Here is an 18,356-nt window from a genome sequence, read left to right as displayed (position 1 = left end):
CGTTCCATTCTGCGACGCCTAGTGACACCCCTGGCTTCCCGCCAACGGACAACCGACATTCTTCCCCCCTCTATGTTGAACAGAGTTGATCCCACGCTCGCTTTCCGCATGCCACGAAACACCTCTCGTCAAGATGCTGCATTAATCCACCGAATGCGCCTCGATGTGGCCTTTACAGCTCAGTGGCATTACCGCTTGAGGCAAGTTGACTCTCCCACCTGCTGCCACTGTGGTGCTCTTGAGGATCTGGAGCACATTCTTCTTCATTGCCCTCACTACGAACCTTCCCGAACCACACTCTCCGAGTCTCTTCGTCAGCTGGACTCTCGCCCTTTCTCCCTATCGAAATTGCGTGGTCCTTGGCCCAATCCAGCCCAGCAACGCTCTGCGCTCAAAGCTCTTCTGACATGTCTGGACACCATTGGACTTCGATCGTTATTGTGAAGGGGCTCGTTATTTTATTCCCCCCATTCCATCCAGCAATGGGGTAGAGTATCGCCTGTGGCGATGAAACTCCCCACTCTCCAAGGTCGAAAATAAAGTTGTTGTTATTCGGTAAAAAGGTGCTCTGAAGAGGGCCTGCGCATTATCTAACGGTGGGAGTTATACACGGAAATATTTTCCCACAGGAATTTCTTTTCTGGTCGGTGTCGTACAAATTCTAGTCTCCTCCAGGGTGTGCTGTGAATTTCTCCCAAATCACTTAGGGTCAGTTGAAAAAGCCGGCGTAGGGCGTTGGAATTAATAAAAAGTTGTGATGCTACTTAAGAATGTCATTGAGCAGTCAATAATTCAGAATGGCGAACGGGACATGATATCGTACCTCGATGCCGTGGGACATCTAATGCATATTGAGTAGAGCTGCAAATTTGGAAGAATTTTGAAGTACAGAAAACAAAGCTGCCCTTTTAATTTAAAAAAAAATGTAAATAAAAACCATGTTTTCACTCTTGCACAGTCTATATTTGTGAACCAACAGATGAGGGAAGAAACCCTAGTGTAATATGAATTATAAATACAGACCTCATGCTTCAGTGAAACCAACAAGGTTGCATGTAAAGTTATATGAAGATCCGAAATTGACTTTTGGCAGCATGCCAGAGGACCACCTTCTTTCTTACATAACACGGATTAGTAGGCGAAGTGGGACTGTCTGCAGCATACATTAGGCCAAATGGGACCCCCTCAGTTCGAGGTCGGTGAACCTGCTAAGGGATGGCGAGATAATCTGCTAAGAAGCATTAGGCAAAATGGGAATAGGCGAAATGGGAAGACACGGCTGTCATAGGTAAACAATGGGCGCATGGAGATGACATGGTCGCCGCTGCCGAAACTTTCCAGGGGAAACTGATCTCTGGAGGAATTTGTGGAACCGACCGCCGCTTGATTATTTTGGATTACGATGCACCATGCAAAATTCTATCCAGGTATGTAGATTAGAAGTTTGAAATCGAGTGGCGCCGCTAAACTAGACATGCACCCTTGCCAGTACGGTTGGTACGACCGTAATTGCAAGAAGTTGCCATGATCGCTGCGGCGACTGTTGTGGGTACAGTAAGATGGCGGCCGGTTTCTTCACGCTTGCGCTCCCTATCCGCGATCCAGCCTTTTACAATCGAGATCAGTGCGCCACACGAACATGCGAGATTTGCTTTGACCAAGCGAACATGACTGTTCGAGATCTGGCAAAAAAAGTTGCTCCGAAATGACCACCCGAATTCGCCATATGTTTTGCCAAATTAGGATATTTTCGGCATTTTAAAACGTGTGTGCCAGAAATACAGGGTGTGTGCAGAAAAACGTGACCCGCATTTAGGCACATAGCTTGTTGCCTACCTAACGAACTTCCGGTGGCGCACGATGGCGCATTTATGCGTGCGAAATCTTCAGAAAAATTGTGGAAGCCATACTCAGCTTAAAAAATAAACGGAACAACGAAAACGTCGGCTTCCGTGCATCAGAATAGGTGGGGTGCATTTGCGTAAGTCGGATCACCAGAAAGAGTGAAAAGAAGCATATGTATAGGCAGGGTGCGCCGGTTCACCAGAAAGAGGGAAAAAGCACGGGTAAAGCTTGGGTCATGCCTATACCTGAAGCTCCACCCACTTTTTCAGCTTTCTGACCAATGGAGTCATGGAGGAAGGAAAGAGAGGAGGAGCCCTATTGCTCTGAGAAGTGAAGCCGAGATTGAGGGCCACTCCAGTGACATCACCGCTCGCTTTCCTGTTTCGTTTACATAGATCTAGCCCCCAAGGCATAGTTTCGGAATACTTGGAGAGGTGTGGTGGTAGCGCGCCGAAGTGGCTCCCAAAGTGGCGTGTACAAAGCGGCCTCATTGGGCAATTAAGGTAACGTGACCTTCGCCTGGCTCCAAAGAAGCTAGAGCTCACCTTCTATCCTCACGTCACTTGCCCCACGCTTCTCTCCTCTGTCGAATAGCCGTTGGGGCGCCTCCTTTTCTTCTTTCCTCCATGAATGGAGTCTTGAAATATGGGGCGCTATCAATCAACCTATCCTCACTATTTGTCCCCCTATCCAACATGGGCCGCGCGGCCAGCGCCATTTTGGGTGGCAAGTGGATTGGATGGGATTTAAATGGATACCTCTCGCAATCTGCAGAACTAGTGGATTTTTGGCGCAAATTTGATGAGCGCCACCTCGGGAGCGTAAGGCACGTCGGGAATTGACGTCTGCTTCCGTCGTTGTACCGCTGCCGGCAGCTGGGACACATTCTGTTGTCGGTATGATTTTAAAACAAATCCACATGAATAGTTGGAATATAAGAGGCAAGAATGTTTATATCCATGAAATCCAGCAATTAAATATAAGATTGTACAGCACAGCGCCGTTTTTGTTATGGTTTCGTTGTGATCGCCGTGTTCACAAGGCCCAACACCGGCGACAAAACGTATTATGTATTTTCAGTTAGATATCGATGGATGAGCATAAGTTGAAACTGATTTCCGAGAAACTTATATTAGGATGTACATTTGCAGCGTAAAATCAGGTTAGTCTGTGAAAATTTTTTGTCACGAAATCCCCGCTTCATTGTGTTTGTTTTCGTCGCCATTTTGGGTGGCAGTATGGTGTCATGGCGACCCCCTTGGTAAAAAGCAAACCAATCAGAGGAGCGAAACTGTGATTGACAGGTCGAGCCTCTTTTTGTGACTCCTCCCAATGGCCAGACTCCCTTTTAATATATGGCTCTGATAAATCGAAACGATGTCCGACATCATAGAAATCTCTCTCCGTAAGATTTCTATAAGAGATAAACTGATGTTCTGAGGCTGGAACGACATAGAAGGGACAGATACAACAGATACAGGTAGAGCCCTGTACCGGCAATCCAGAAGATGTGGGTTCGATCCCTACAGCTGGCTAACCTTTTCAGTGACTTTCATCTTTCATCGTAGATTTCTATGTCCCACATGGATGCTCATCGGCAGTACCCCTAGCGGTGCCCGCACATAACTCTCCTGAGACGGAAATGCACTACCATGCACTGTCATGACCGCCCTATTCTAATGCATGGAAGCGCATGTTTTCGAGCTCTGTTTATTCTTTTACACTGAGTATGGCTTCCAGGATTTTTTTTGTAGCTTTCGCACGCATAGATACGTCGTCGTGCGCCAAGGGAAGTTCCTCGGGTAAGTAGACAACGAGTTACATGTAAAAATGCGGGTCACGTTTTTCTGCACACACCCTGTAGATGCTAAGAAATTGGCAGCTATAATCACTAGGGAGGGCATCGAGAACGCAAAGAATTTCCTTTCTTGGAGGGTTCCACATGTACTTGAACTCTCTGGAGCCACATGGGAAGGTTCTTCCCTGAACTACAAACTAGCAGCTGTGTAGGGCAGTATTCCCCACATTTCACCTGGAAACGAGGTGAAGGAAAACGAAAATGTGATGCCCTGGAGGAAGAAAAGTGCAATCGGATACAGACATCTTCAGCATGTAGCAACATACACCAGAGTTTTTTGAGCAGACTCAGAATTTTTCAGAACATGCCAATTTTCAAAAAACAATATTTGGCATATGTATATGGCCAAAAACACAGAACCCTAACCATCAACAAACACTTAAAGCAAGATATACCTTGCACCTTGTATTTGGCACTGGAAATGTCAGAAGCAAGTCTGCTTTTAGTTCCCACAATTTATCATAGTAGTAGTAGTAGTAGAGGAGTGTGAACGAAACTAACTTTGGCATGTTTTGCAAGCATGTCATAAGTCCTCTGCTATATTGTATGACTCATATGCAGTTGTTTTCACTCATTTTAGTTTCATTACGAACACTGTACTGTACGTTAGTATGTACAAGTCGACAAAGGCACAACACAAAGCACAAATGCTTTTATATACAGGGCAAAACAGTCTATATCATGTAGCATAACATTTATTATAATTTAATCTTAAGATAACATAATTGTGTAGACATTTGCTCTTGTTTCACAACGCAGAGAAAAGTTGGTCTGCATGCCCGTCAAAAATAAATAAGTGTTTTTGTAAATAACGTGTCCTGTACTTTACTTGTGCACACACTGTGTCTACATGCACATTGTATAAATCGTATTTCAAAGTACAGGTCCATGTGGAAACAGAGATCACACCCTTATAAGACATGAATAAGGGTCATATACTACCTGCTAAAAGATGCGTGTACGTCCTACATGGGTGATGAAAACAAAATCAATTTTACATTAAGCATCTGCCGCATACATATGCGCCATTCCGAATGGTCAACAGCATTGTACTTATTTAGTTCCAACGACCCTTTTAGCTGCATGTGTACATTAATTGAGTTCCATGAGGAGTGTGCTCAGTGAGATTCATTTTGTGTGGGATTTACGGTTCCTAAGCAGTGCCATAAAAGGCATTCAAAATACCGGATCATGTTGCCTTGGCCAATGACACTTGGTGGTAAGCAGGAAGACGTTGCTGAAAATAAGAAACAGAGAGAAATTTCAACCAAAGGAGCTCCCACACATGGCACTGTATGCAAACTTGTACTCACAACGTCAAGTACAGCTTCTGCATAGGAAGGCGGTGGATCTAGGATATCCTCCCTTGCACCTGCAAGGAGCATTTTGAGACCCATTACATTAGAGCTGCCTGCATGATGAAGTCACTTGTTGCTAGTGTTTGTATAAAACTAATACAATGTCAATGAAAAAATGGCTAGGAAGCAAGCGAGCTGGTGAAGATGATGCATAATGTAAAACCCCGAGACTAGGGAACACGAAAAGACAGACACAACACGAAGTCTCGAGACTTCGTGTTGTGTCTGTCCTTTCGTGTTCCCTAGTCTCGAGGTTTTACATTATGCATAATGCTAATGTGGCACATTTACCTATCTGTTTCAACATTCGCTTGAAACCCAACATTGCAAGAAATGTTCAGTTCATATAATAATTGACGAGAAAAAAACTAATGCTGGATCCCGAATTCCTGACAATTCTCAATGGAGAGAGAAAGCTCGGTTGTTATAGCTAAGCACACATCACTAATGTTAAGGGGAGTCCCTCAGGACACCAATAATGATTTGCGGCACTTTGATTAGTAGACTGTGTGTTCCAGTAAGTCGCCTCTTCTACATGGCTTAGACTATGACTTAGAGCACTGCACGGGCCATATTTTTAGGCCCATACCCGGTCTGAGTCCAGCCTTTCTTTGATTTACCCACCCGGGCCCGGCCCAAATGCTGCATACCTAGCCCGGGCCCGGCCCAAATCAGAGAAATTTAAGGCTACCCAGCCCACTATCTATATCCAGCTGTAAAATTTGACCGTGGCTAACTAAAGGAGGGGTAACACAGCCTCGAGTCCGACCTAGGCCTGGCAATGTACCCGAGCCCACAAAGGAAAGCTTTACCCGGCCTGGCTCAGGTTTCGGGTAAGCCCGAGCCCATGCAGTGCTCTACTATGACTAGCGTTGCAAATAGAATTTAGGTAGACATTCTGTTCACCGAAGAGCCTTATTGTAACCCACAAAATATTTCTCAAACACTGTAGAGGTCATGGTTGGGATAGCTGTTCTATATGGCATAGCATTACACGTAGAACGGTTGCATAGATACTCAAACAAATGCTTTTTACTCAATTCAAGGCGCGATTTCTTAAGCGTCAATCACTCTGTTTATTCCGCCTAGAGCAGTCCCGAGGTGAGCTCCAGCCTGGGATAGGATAAACACAAAGTGCCCCTCCCACATAAGCGATTTTAAATATATTATCCAGACGAAGAAACAGCTCTCCTGCACATACGAGCTTAAAAATTATCTTGATTCAAGCTTTACTTGATCCAAGCTAGACTGCTGGACCAGCTCCTGCAGCCCCGTGTGGCGAAGGCATCTGGGGCGGACAAGACGTTCTTCTCTTTCCTCCCCTATCCAGATCTTCCGTGGTGTGCATGAGATGATAGCTTTGTCATTTACTGGCACTGTGTTCTATGCTTACTCTTTACCTCATGTTTGCCACATGGGGCTCATTTTTGGTTACCCTTCAGCACCACAACTGGTGTTAGTAAGCTGACAATCATGTCAGCAGTTGCCACAGCGTCTGGCGCGTTGGTAAAGTGGCGGGCTTTAAGTGTCCCCAGCATCAATAAATCATTTCGTACTGTGACGATCATGTGGCACAACTGAAACATGCGTACACACTGGGCGGCAGGTACATTTGTGGGTATGCGTCGGGATGTGCGGATGCGCGTTGTGCCAATGACATTGCTGCAAGTGTGAGTGTGAGTACAAATTTTTATACCCGCACTCATCTCTGAAAGTAACGTACAAAGAAAGACAAAACAAAATGAGTGAATCTCTATATTCAATTATAAAAGAATTTGTATTGCCATTTCTATTTTGGGGCTTGGGAATGGAACCATTTCCATTACTCTGCAGTAAAACCCGTGGATAGCGATATCACGTATAACGATAGCCCTCGTAAAACGATGGTTCATGATTTTACTGCCAAAATATACATTGTTTCTATGGGGAAACGACCCGCGTACAGTGATGGAGGCAGTGGTTCCGAGTACTCGTGTGACGCTGTCTCGTGCGCGTAACCTCGCGGCGATTTTCACTGCGATAAGATACAGTACAATCCCGATTGCTACCCCGTAGCGAAAAGAATTCGTATCATCCGAAATTCGCATCAAATGAATTAAACCCGCGAGTCGCGCGACAGTGTTCTAGAGCAAGCTTCTCCTAAAGCACGCAGGCGCTAGGTGAAGCAGACTTGCGGAGTGGTGACCTGTAGTGTTGCCAGAAGGTGTCCGATATGTTCCCTGATTCTCTCCACGAGTTCTGGTCGCTGTTTTCCCAAGCCAGTGCGATGTCACACAGCTTGGCATTTTTTCTTCGCATCTTCTTCTTCAGCCACAAAGGAAATGGCCCTTAGCCACACAGGGCACTTGGCCGCGATGGAATTTGGAACGATGGAATTCGCGATTACCGTCAGTATCCTTAAAGGTACTGTAAAGCAGTAGACAAGCATGATATGCCGGTGATGTGACTAGAGACTTTGTTGCTTCTAAATACCATATGCGGAACCATACGACCGACAACGCGCTATAAACATTTTTAATTTGCCATGAAAGATGCGGCGTAGTGGAGCGGTGCGACGCCTGGTGTCAAACAACCCCCTGTACAGCGGGCAACACTAAAAATTGGTATTACACACAATGACATCAGAACTTCGTTATTTTAGTAACCATATTATTAGTTTTCCTGTTTACCTATGCATTCTGAAACCCCTGTTAACAGTTTAACCTGTTAACCCCTGTTTTTGCGAAGTAACCCAGTGCTGGCCGCTGTTCGATGGGAGCTCTCCCTACTTCTCTGCTGCGCCTGCGCGCTCCTTTTGTTCGCGGCCTCTCGAACGAACAAACTCTCTCTGTGAACCTCTGTGAACAAACAAGTCCCGACGCTGTCTGGCTTCTTGAACGTCTGACACATTTTTTTTTTTTCAACGGCTCAGCATTTCATTTCAGTTCGCTTATCCGTTTATCCTCAGACATGGATCGTTGTGTGGATTGCAGGGGCGGATTTTATGGTGGATTGTGGTGGATTGTTATGTCGGGCCCAGTGTTATACGCATGCAATGTGGTTGCCGCCGTACGTGTCAGAAGTACGGATTCATTTCGAATACCTAGTACAGTGTTGCCCGTAATCTTTAATTGTAATTTTCTAATTAACTGTACCGTCGATTAGAATGAAACTTGCAGAGTTTTTGTCCTGGTGGCTTGGACTATCGAATAGCCACACTAAATGACATTTGATCGGTGCTGCTTTACAGTACCTTTAAACGCGGGTTTCACTGTATTTCATTATTGAGCGGTCACTGCAATTTTGTTTTCATTTGTTGTCACACAATTTCGTCCGCTCTCACAGTAACCATTTTCAAAATGGAGCTACACTCTAAAAACAGAGCTTCACCGCATAGCACGCTCCTAGCCAACCATCATCCCGAATTCCAATGTTCTCATTCCAATGGCGTACGCCATTTTTATGGCAATTATGAACTGCATAATGCCACAAAAATGGTGTAAGCCCCCAGTTTTCAGCAAATCAGGGGAATAAACGATGTCACTAGAGAAGATGGTTGGCTAACAGCGTGCTATGTGGTGAAGTTAATTTTTAAGAGTGTATAATGAGAAATTATAGGTCTCCCAGAAGTATTTGTACAACTGACCAGGGAATCCAGTCCCAGAAGAGCCATCATGCAGCATCTGCAGAGTTGTTGGTCCCATACAGCATGGGAAGTAAAAGTATAGGCTCCTGCAATCATTTTCATGCATTATTCTAACAGCTCTGCAAGGCTCACCGAAAATATGAGTACCGTTTGCTGATTAGAAACACGAGGGCCATCACGAGCACCGCAATGATGATGACCACTGTGATGATGTTGTACCTTGGTGGCGTCTTGAAACTTTCGCCTCTGGGGGTCTGCATAGTTGTTACTGGCGGGGCAAAAGTCACTATGCAAAGCAGGAAATGTCACATCAGATAAATAAAGAGGCACTAAAAGTATCTCACAGTTTTCTGTGTGGTTGCTTCAAGAGCCATTGTAGGCAAGATGGTAGCTGCTATATGTGTTGGCATGGCACAAAAAAACGACAAGCAATCAGCCCTTTCACAGTAAAGCTAGCACATCTGCATGGCAACATTCTGTGGTTACTACTAGTGATAGTTGTGTTACTACTAGTTACTACAACTAGTGTTGTGGTACTACTTGCCACAGACTTGTCCAAAACTTTAATTCAAAGGTACAACAGCACATACTGGCTGGCAGCCCCTGAAGGAGCTGTACCATTACAGAGATGACATGCGAGTCTATTGGTCGGAAGAAACAATCTTGCAACACTTGGGAGATTTTAGACAGGATAAAAGCTGTTGATTTCAGTCAAGCATGTCACAAGCAGTACATCTTCCAACTGCATAGATCCACAACATGTGTGGTGACAATCCTACCCCACCCCCTATAATTGCAAAAGATAAAGCATGCTAACTCAGTTTCCGGTTCTCTTAAAAAAAGAAAGGCTCTTCTCTTGGCCTGTAGTATTCCTTCTTGATGCTCACGATATTTCCGTTTTTTTTTCCTGTTGTTGTAGTTGTTAAGCATTAATTAATTAATTAATAATTATTATATTATAATTAATAATTAATTAAGCCCATATTTGTGCACACAGTAAGTTGTATATACTGTATACATCATTGGTATATCGAATCAAAAGGCCAGCAACATCAAAAGCACGGCCACCGTATTTGTCATGTAGACAGAAGTAGGCACCAGGTACTACTTACTGCTGATGCAATACCATGATTCAGTGCTGGTTATCAAGTGGTAGCCAGTTGAGCACGCACAGGTATCTTGAATGCAGGAGCTCTCCTTGTCAACTCTCTGGCATTCGGCTGTCTCCGTGCAATTGCGCTCACGCAGATGGGCCGCTTTTGTGTCAAATACATGCCATATATAAGCCATATGTAATAAATCCATCCTAACAATATACATGTGGGGTGTATTCTGCGCAGCAGTGGCGGCTTGCGGTGAGCAGCACTTATCATTCATGGCAAAATACATTTTGATTGCACGCATCAATTTCCCTGCGTATTCCCATTAACGATAACAAATATCTAAGTTATTGCTCTCCTTCCTCCACAGGCTTTCGTAGAAGGACATGCAACTCCGCTAAGTAGCAAACAAAAGGTAGGAAGAACAAACGAGAGTCCAGTTCGGGTTTGGCTACAGTCAGAGAGAAGTGCCAAGACTGTGAGGCATCAATCCCCAAGAATAACAGCGCATAGTGAAATAGAAAGTGCTGAGGCTCAGCCAGGAACAATGCACATAAACAATCTGTTATCATTACCATTTGTTATTGTCGTATTTTTGTACTGCAAGTTGTTGCTTCACCCACCACTTGGGGATGTTTTGTTGGGTATAAAAGGAAAGAAACCTTGAAAGAAAGTAGTTGGTGTTTTGGCTACCTGCCTGTCATGTTCTGCCTGCATGATAAGATATGACTACGGCTAAGGAACTGTCCATGCAAGAAACACGTGGAATGCAGCAGCAGCCAAGGAAACATTACAGTGCGGATGTCCACGCCGTGCAACGATGTAACAGACAACAGCAAAGTGTACCGGTAGGACATGGCTTTAGATGTGGCAGTAATAAGCATTCTGCTCAAAAGTGTCCTTTTGTAAAAGCCAAAGGCTATTTTTGTGGAAAAATTGGCCAATCCTGCAAAATTGGCAATTGGAAGAGCTGTATGCAGTCAGAAAAACCGCAAGAGAGAAGTGCCCTTACGTAAAGCACACGAACGGTTCGCAACTGTGAATGTTGAAAACAAACCGATGATGATGTAAGTTGATACAGGAGCCGCGGTAGCCCTAATACCTGAGAACTTTTATCGAGAAAAACTTTCACATGTTCCTTGTGAATAAACAGACCTCAGGTTGTGCACGTATCTAGGGGATGCGGTCCCGGTGGAGGGCGTCACCCACGTCGCAGGAGCGTATACTTCCTCTAGTTGTCGTCAAGTGCTCTCTCTGATAAACAGTTGGCTTGCCTGCTTGGCAGAAACTGGCTAGACAAATTGAACTTTACTTGGAAAATATCTAACGTTGCTCAGGATGACACAGTGGAAGGCCTGAAACTTGCGTTTCCTTCTGTGTTTCATTCTGGGGCTGGCACGATAAAAGATTATGAAGCAACACTCATACTCAAGTCCAGTTTTTTCCAAGCATCGTGTAGTTCCGTTTGCCCTCAGGGATAAGGTCGAGAAGGAACTGCAAAATATGGTTTGTCATCATATATTGGAGGCCGTAAGAACAAGTGAGTGGGCCACGCCTATTGTAACGGTTCATAAGCACGGGGCGGAGTTCGTTGTTTGTGGTGACTACAGTGTAACCGTTAATCCGAACATTATGACAGACCGTTACCCCCTGCCCGTCCCTGACAAACTTTTTGTTGCCTTGTTGCAAGCTGTAAACCTTGTTGGCTGTGTCTTTGCTTGACCTCAGATGTGCATATTTGCAGTTAAAACTTGATGAGGCATCTAGAAAAATACTCACTGTGACAACGCATTTGGGACTCTGAGTTCACACGTATGCCGTACTGTGTGTGAAGTGAAGTCCACATTTCAGGGGGTTATGGATAAAATTTTGGATGGTCTTTCTAATGTGTCCTGCTACATTGATGATTGGTCCTGATTAGTTGGAGGCGCTTCCTATGATGAATGCTTACAAAATGTCAAGCTTGTCCTTTCACGGCTGCAGAGCCATAACATTTCTTTGAATGTCGAAAAGTGTAAATTTTTTGTAAGCGAGGGGCCCTACCTCGGGTATCTGTTGAGTGCACAAGGACTGAGCCCTAACCCACAGAAAGTATCTGCTGTCAAGAATGCCCTTCCTCCAAAATGTGTAACTGAGTTAAAACGTTTTTTGGGACTTGTTAATTTTTATTCGAGATTTTTACCTGATGTTGCAACAATCCTTGAGCCACTGTATGAACTCTAGAAAAAAGAAAAACATTGGGTATGGTCACGCGAATGTGCAGCAGCATTTTCGAAAGTGAAGGACTTGTTGTGCAGTTCAGAAGCATTGCAGCTCTATTGTCCTCGTAAGCCTGTGCGATGCCTCAAATTACGGTTTGGGCACTGTGCTAATGCAAGAAACAGAGAAAAACGTCTTTAGACCTGTGGAATTCGCTTCACGGACCCTCACAGTCACTGAAAGAAATTACTCGCAAATTGAGCGAGAGGCTCTAGCGCTAATCTTTGCTGTAAAGCGTTTTCATAAGTATCTCTTTGGCCGATCATTCACTCTAGTGACAGACCACTATCCCCTGACCACTTTGCTGAACCCAAGGCGTAAGGCGTCAGTGATAGCCGCAGCACGGATTGAACGGTGGAGGCTACTGCTGGCTGAATACGACTACAAGATCATCTACAAGAAAAGCAATGAAATTAGCGACGCGGATGCGCTATCAAGGCTACTGCTGCAGGACTCAGGTGGAGAGGAGCACAAACTCCAATACTTTTTGCCAGTAGAAAACGCACCGCTAACAAACAAGAACCTCAAACAAGAAACGAAGAAGGACATCGTACTTTTAAAAGCCATAGAGTTCACCAAAAGAGGATGGCCGAATGTAGTTCATGACCCAGCACTGCAACAGTATTTTCAAGGGAAGGACGCGCTGTCAGTTGACCAAGATTGTCTCGTGTGGGGAACACGAGTGGTCATGCTGAGTTCACTTCAAGGCCAGGTTATCAAGTCCGGGCATTACAAGAATGAAATCGCTCGCCAGACAGCACGTTCCAACGTTGGAGCAGGTGGTGAAAACTTGTGAAATATGCCAAGTCGTAAGGAACGATGCTCAACGTGTCCCACTACAGGTGTGGCCTCTGTGTACCCGTGTGTTTCAGAGAGTGCACTTGGACTTTGCTATCAAGGACAACACTTCTTTTTTGGTGCTTGTTGACAGTTACACAAAGTGGGTGGAGGTATTTCACATGACATCTACGACGGCTCAGAATACGACTGAGAAATTGCGAATTGTGTTCGCGCAGTTTGGGCTGCCTGAAAGGATAGTGACTGACAATGGTTCACAGTTTGTGAGTCTCGAATTCAAGAATTTCCTAAAGGAACAAGGGATCGAGCACAGCATCATCCCACGCTGTTTCTAATGGTTTAGCCGAGAGGACAGTACAAATGTTGAAGAGGTCTCTCCCGAAACAGGTGTTGGAAGAACACAACCGTGTGATCTCAAATACCATACAGCACAAGCTCTCAAATTTCCTGTTCAGCTATCGGATGACGCGTCACAGCTTCACCTTAAAGTCGCCGGCCAAGCTTTTCTTAGGAAGACTGCCCCGGACACGTCTGTCTCTGTTGAAAACAGGAACAACTGAGGTGGGACTCGAGAAGCAGTTGCGCATAAAAAAAAAAAAACGACAAAAAACAAGGACCTCCTAGATTGTTCCGAGAAGGTGAGAAGGTATGGGTGAAGAACACAAGGGGAGAGTCGGAGATGTGGTCACCAGGACAAATCCTCCGTCGCACCGGTTCTGTAACGTATGAAGTTCGTGTCTCCGGAACAGTTAGGCACGTACGTGCGGACCACCTCCGGGTCAGGTACAGTGCAGACGAGAATGGTGCATTGGAACTGTTGGACAATGTGTTGCTTAGTGACACCGAATTTGTTTCTATGTCAGACGGAAGTACATCTTCAAGTGAAGAGGGTACAAGTTCAAGTGATGAAGTTGATGTTGACGATCAGGGTGGTGGTCGCCACACGAGTGATCAGTTGAGTAGCAGTGAAACTGATGAGGGTAATACAACCAGAGAGCGCTCATCTCGTGAGTGCCAGAAACCGCTCAGGCAACTTGCGACTGCTTGGGTTGCCCACATCAAAATTAAGTGGGGAGGAGTGTCGTATTTTTGTACTGCAAGTTGTTGCTTCACCCACCCCTTGGGGGTGTTTTGTTGGGTATAAAAGGAAAGAAACCTTGAAATAAAGTAGTTGGTGTTTTGGCTTCCTGCCTGTCATGTTCTGCCTGCACGATAAGATAAGACAGTTATCATTATCAACAAGCATTGTCATAAACAATTTATGATTTCTGCCCATGTATGTTTTCCTCCTCATGACAATGTTCACTATTTTGTCTGTCCAAGCGCTCTCTTTCGAATCACCAGTCGACAATAAGGACTCTTGAGCCCCTCTATCTGGGACAAACCCCAATGTCTGACAACGTTCCATTGAACTGGTACATGGGGAACCGGTATCGGCAGATACATGGGGAGAAGGTTCCTTTTGTTTGATACATCACTACTTGGGAATTAGGAAACGGAAACAAACAATAAGTCAGGCAAGTAGGTATACATTCAACTAAAAATAATTGTGGTGTCTGAGCCAGTGCTTAAAAGACTGCTGCCACTAAGTTTGAATAGCTGTAACATGCCTTCAGAGGGTGCTATAATTAGGGAATGACTTTTTCGGGTTAAACCCGATTCCGCCCGGTTATTCCCTACCCCCCCACATACACCCATGTGTGTCAATACTGTCTATGCCTTCGGGGATTATCGCTGGAAGGTCACGATCCCGCAAAAAAACAACAACAACAGAGATTAGGAAAGGACTTAATAGACAAGAGGAGAAACAAAACCACCCGATAACACCCGAAGGCACAATTATCGCCAGATTTCTCCCCAAATTACTGATGTAAAAATAGCGCCCCATTTTTACCCCCCGAATCTGAGAAAGGCGAAAAAGTCACTCCCTAGCTATAATGTAGGATGTGTAGCTGGTGTAGCTCCAAACAGTACAACTGACATTTCCTTGAGATACTCTCCAATGCTTGAGAGAGAGATTGGCTGGTCAGACCCACACCCGGTCTGGAAGGGCAGTCAAGATGCCACCATGCTATGAAGATTTTGTAGTTGAACTTGAAGGAGGGGGTGTGGTGTATTGATAAAATAGGCCACAAGATTGCTTCAGGTAGACTGGGTGTGGCTCAAGACAGACAACACCAAACACTGTGGAGACTCGGGGAAACCTGGATGGCTAAGATTGCAGGCATGCTCTCGGAACCTAACTACACAGAAAAAAGGTGCAGGGTATCCCAAGGAAATGTTGGTTTTACTGTTTGGGGCTACACATCCAACATAATAACAGAGGGATTACTCACAAGGGCAACTACTGTAAAAAGACAAGTGAATGAAAACCACAATACTTCCTTGATATCTGCTCAGAGCATAGGTGCCGAATGCATGTGGGCTTGGGGCCAGAGTCGCCCTAGAACTTTCCCAGGGGGGCCAGGCCCACTCCTAGAAGTCTACCCATCTGACACTCTCAAGGTGAACGTTTCGAGGGGTATCTCCTAAGAATAGTGTGTTTCGTGCGAGTGAACATGAAAATTCTGTAAAAATTTGCCTCAACATCAAAACTCTCCACCTACGGCTATATAGAGCAATAGAGCAGGGGCGGCGCAACCTCCTGAATTCAGGGGGACCCTGATCCCTTGCAACCGCCACCCGCCACCACCAATCCACGTCCGGGTCCCAAAACGGAAAGGAAAAGTGTTTATGACATTTTATTCGCGTGCGGCACCTGAGATAACACTTTGGCGTCTGCCCTTCATGGGAATTTTGCGTCCCCTTCACCAATTCAGGGGTTCTACTGCAGCAACCCCTGTAAGCCCCCCCCCCCCCCCCCCTTCCGCCGCCCCTGTCTCAGAGCAAAGAGCCTGTACACCCTGTACACTGAAGCTTTGCATGAATCTACGCTGTGAGAGCTAATTCTGCAGCCGTGCTGAATAAAAATATACGCTATTCCAGTTTTAAAAAAAACGTGCATGGGTACTCTCTACAGTTTTGTTCTTTCGTTTTTTTGGCTGCAGATCCCTGACGAGCCGCCACTGCTGTGCACGTGTTATGGATTCAGATATAGCCATGAGACAAAAGCGTACTTGCAGTAGCCGCAGTATCAACCACAACGAGGTTCGCCAATGAAGTGCAAAAAGCCAGGACAAGGAAGGCAAGGCACATTGCAACCGCAACTGAAACAATACCAAGGACGTCACACAACATTAAAACGAGCGTGTTCAGAATCAGTTATGAGCGTCAATAGTGGAAGAATACGTTTGAACGAGTAACTGTGTAGTATTGTAGAAGACAGGCACACCTTTTCCGACGTCAGGATACCTTCATGTTGGGCGGGATGCGTTCAAACACGTTGAAGTGTCGCGCAGTGACGCGACGCGCACACCGATAAACAAACGAAGGAGCGACCCACTTTCCCCTCCGACCTTGGGAAAGAGAAAGTGGGCGCGGTTTAGAGGTTGCAGTCGTTAGTTTCGGTTTTCTACTCGTACCAACCGCGCCCGCGCCAGAAAGATACCGGGATAACGACAAGAGTAATATGGCATTTGAAACTCAGTTTCATTTCAGCCTACGCTCCCTAACACCGATGAAAGAGATTGAAAAAAGAAGAAATGGTTATCGATGAACAAAGGGGGGAGAAGCCAAGGTCCAAATCGACAAGGGCACGCAACGTCATAGCCGTTTCGACACATTTTTGAAATTTTTGTCCACCAAGTGTGGATTCTGGAGTTGGTCGCCAGTCCAATAAACGAACATAGAAATCATAACGAGCGGCATATGCGAGTATACGTCATAGCCGTTTCGCCACATTTTGCAATTTTTGCCCACCAAGAGTCGATTCTCGAGTTGGTCACGAGTCCAATACAGGAACATAGAAATAATAAGGAGCGGCGTCTTCCAGTATACGTCATAGCTGTTTCGATACATTTTTGTAATTTTGCCCACCAAGAGTCGATTCTCGAGTTGGTCGCGAGTCCAATACAGGAACATAGAAATAATAAGGAGCGGCGTCTTCCAGTATACGTCATAGCTGTTTCGATACATTTTTGTAATTTTGCCCACCAAGAGTCGATTCTCGAGTTGGTCGCGAGTCCAGTAAACGAACATAGAAATCATAAGGAGCGGCGTCTGCGAGTATACATCATAGCCGTTTCGACACATTTTTGAAATTTTTGTCCAACAAGTGTGGATTCTGGAGGATTCTGGAAAGGGCACGCAAGCAGATGGAGAGGGCAACGGGGCGCGAAGCGGGAGGACCAAAGTCGCACGGTCAACGTGACAAGAGAGAACTGATGTTCTGAGGCTGGAACAACATAGAAGGGACAAATACAAACAAAGCCTCAAATTGCCTAAGAAATTAACGATGAAAGATGAAAGTCGCTGACTGTAGGACTCGAACCCACATCTTCTGGATTACCGGTCCAGGGCTCTACCAATTGAGCTAATTGGTAGAGCCCTGGATGGGTAATCCAGAAGATACCTATCTAACCTAACCCAGCACTACAGTGGTTCTGTTTTGAGAAGTGCGGCAAATACAGATGGGAGACATTGATGCACTGATTAGGAGTGCCTTGCAATCCGATGACGGTGGAGATTGTAACGCAGATGGAGAAAGGCCATTTCGCGTTCTTGATTTCCTTGAGGCGAAAAATAAATTGGCGTGAGAGTACCAAAAACTGAAGCATTTGTTGATGGTTTCATTTCGTGCGGTAAGACAAATTTATAGAAGTAAGCGTGCGGTGGCGTGTTCTTTCTATTTTTATTTTTTTTTCTCGTTAAAAGCTCAAAAGCGGAATGGTTTTGTCTGCAAAGGGTGTCATTATTGCTGCACTAAAAAGGCTCTAGCTGTCGTCCCACTGTTCCACCAATTCCTCGTCGTGCATGCGTTGCGTTTATTTCTATATGCCATCGGCTTCGTCCAGAGATGGGTCATTCCACGTCAAATAATCCCATGGTCCTGCTCGACCCCTGGCAGGTTAGTTCCCAAAAATTACAGTGGGTATCCTGTGCTAGCAGTAGGCATTTTCCGAAGTCCTACCGAAAAACATTGAACCGCTTTTGATTTACGCAGGGTCAAAGTTGTATAGCTCAGGATGAGATATAATCATGTCCTAATTACTTATGTGCCAAAACTCCTTTATTTTTCAGGCTTTTATTTTATGTTATTTTACTTTGTTTATTTATTTATTTATTTATTTATCCGTCAAGATGGGCTCATGTTTCGCCGCTCTTATTTACATGTTTGAGATCTTGGCATTGGATATTTTAACGACACTTTACGGACAAGGAAGACAGCTAGAAACATTTATGCGTGGTGACGACAACCCATATACAGCAAAGAAGCACGTTTTGAAGGGTGTCCGCCCAGTTGATTTTGTTAAATGTAAAACGTGATACTTTCGTCAAAGTTGAACGTTTTGTCGGCCAGTTTTGTAAATGAAGCGATCGACGGAGAACCGTCAAAAGGTATGAAAATGATAGAG

The 18,356-nt window shown here is 45.1% G+C and overlaps 1 protein-coding gene across 1 annotated transcript; it reads right to left on the bottom strand.

The window, feature by feature from the left end:
- Positions 1-4,340: 4,340 nt before the first annotated feature.
- Positions 4,341-16,301, bottom strand: LOC135396614 (uncharacterized). The gene is made up of 7 exons (XM_064627668.1): positions 16,175-16,301; positions 15,960-16,049; positions 9,799-9,942; positions 8,834-8,972; positions 8,687-8,772; positions 5,017-5,075; positions 4,341-4,940 (listed from the first exon to the last, which is right to left on the bottom strand). The coding sequence occupies exons 2-7, from the start codon at positions 16,036-16,038 to the stop codon at positions 4,893-4,895; spliced, it is 555 nt and encodes a 184-aa protein (XP_064483738.1). The 5' UTR covers positions 16,039-16,049; positions 16,175-16,301; the 3' UTR covers positions 4,341-4,892.
- Between the last annotated feature and the right edge of the window lie 2,055 nt (positions 16,302-18,356).

The sequence above is a fragment of the Ornithodoros turicata genome, chromosome 6 (assembly GCF_037126465.1).
Source record: "Ornithodoros turicata isolate Travis chromosome 6, ASM3712646v1, whole genome shotgun sequence".
NCBI classification, from domain to species: domain Eukaryota; kingdom Metazoa; phylum Arthropoda; class Arachnida; order Ixodida; family Argasidae; genus Ornithodoros; species Ornithodoros turicata.
Note: the sequence above shows the minus strand (reverse complement) of the source record. Positions and strands in the feature narration are given on the sequence as shown.

Bases quoted from the DNA above. Each gene is read 5' to 3' on its own strand.
- LOC135396614 (XM_064627668.1), bottom strand. From the start codon at position 16,038: ATGTGCCTTGCCTTCCTTGTCCTGGCTTTTTGCACTTCATTGGCGAAC. The intron at 9,943-15,959 runs GTACGCTTTTGT...TTGACACAAAAG, and splicing joins TGATACTGCGGCTACTGCAA to CGGCCCATCTGCGTGAGCGC. The intron at 8,973-9,798 runs GTAAGTAGTACC...TGCTTTGCATAG, and splicing joins ATCATGGTATTGCATCAGCA to TGACTTTTGCCCCGCCAGTA.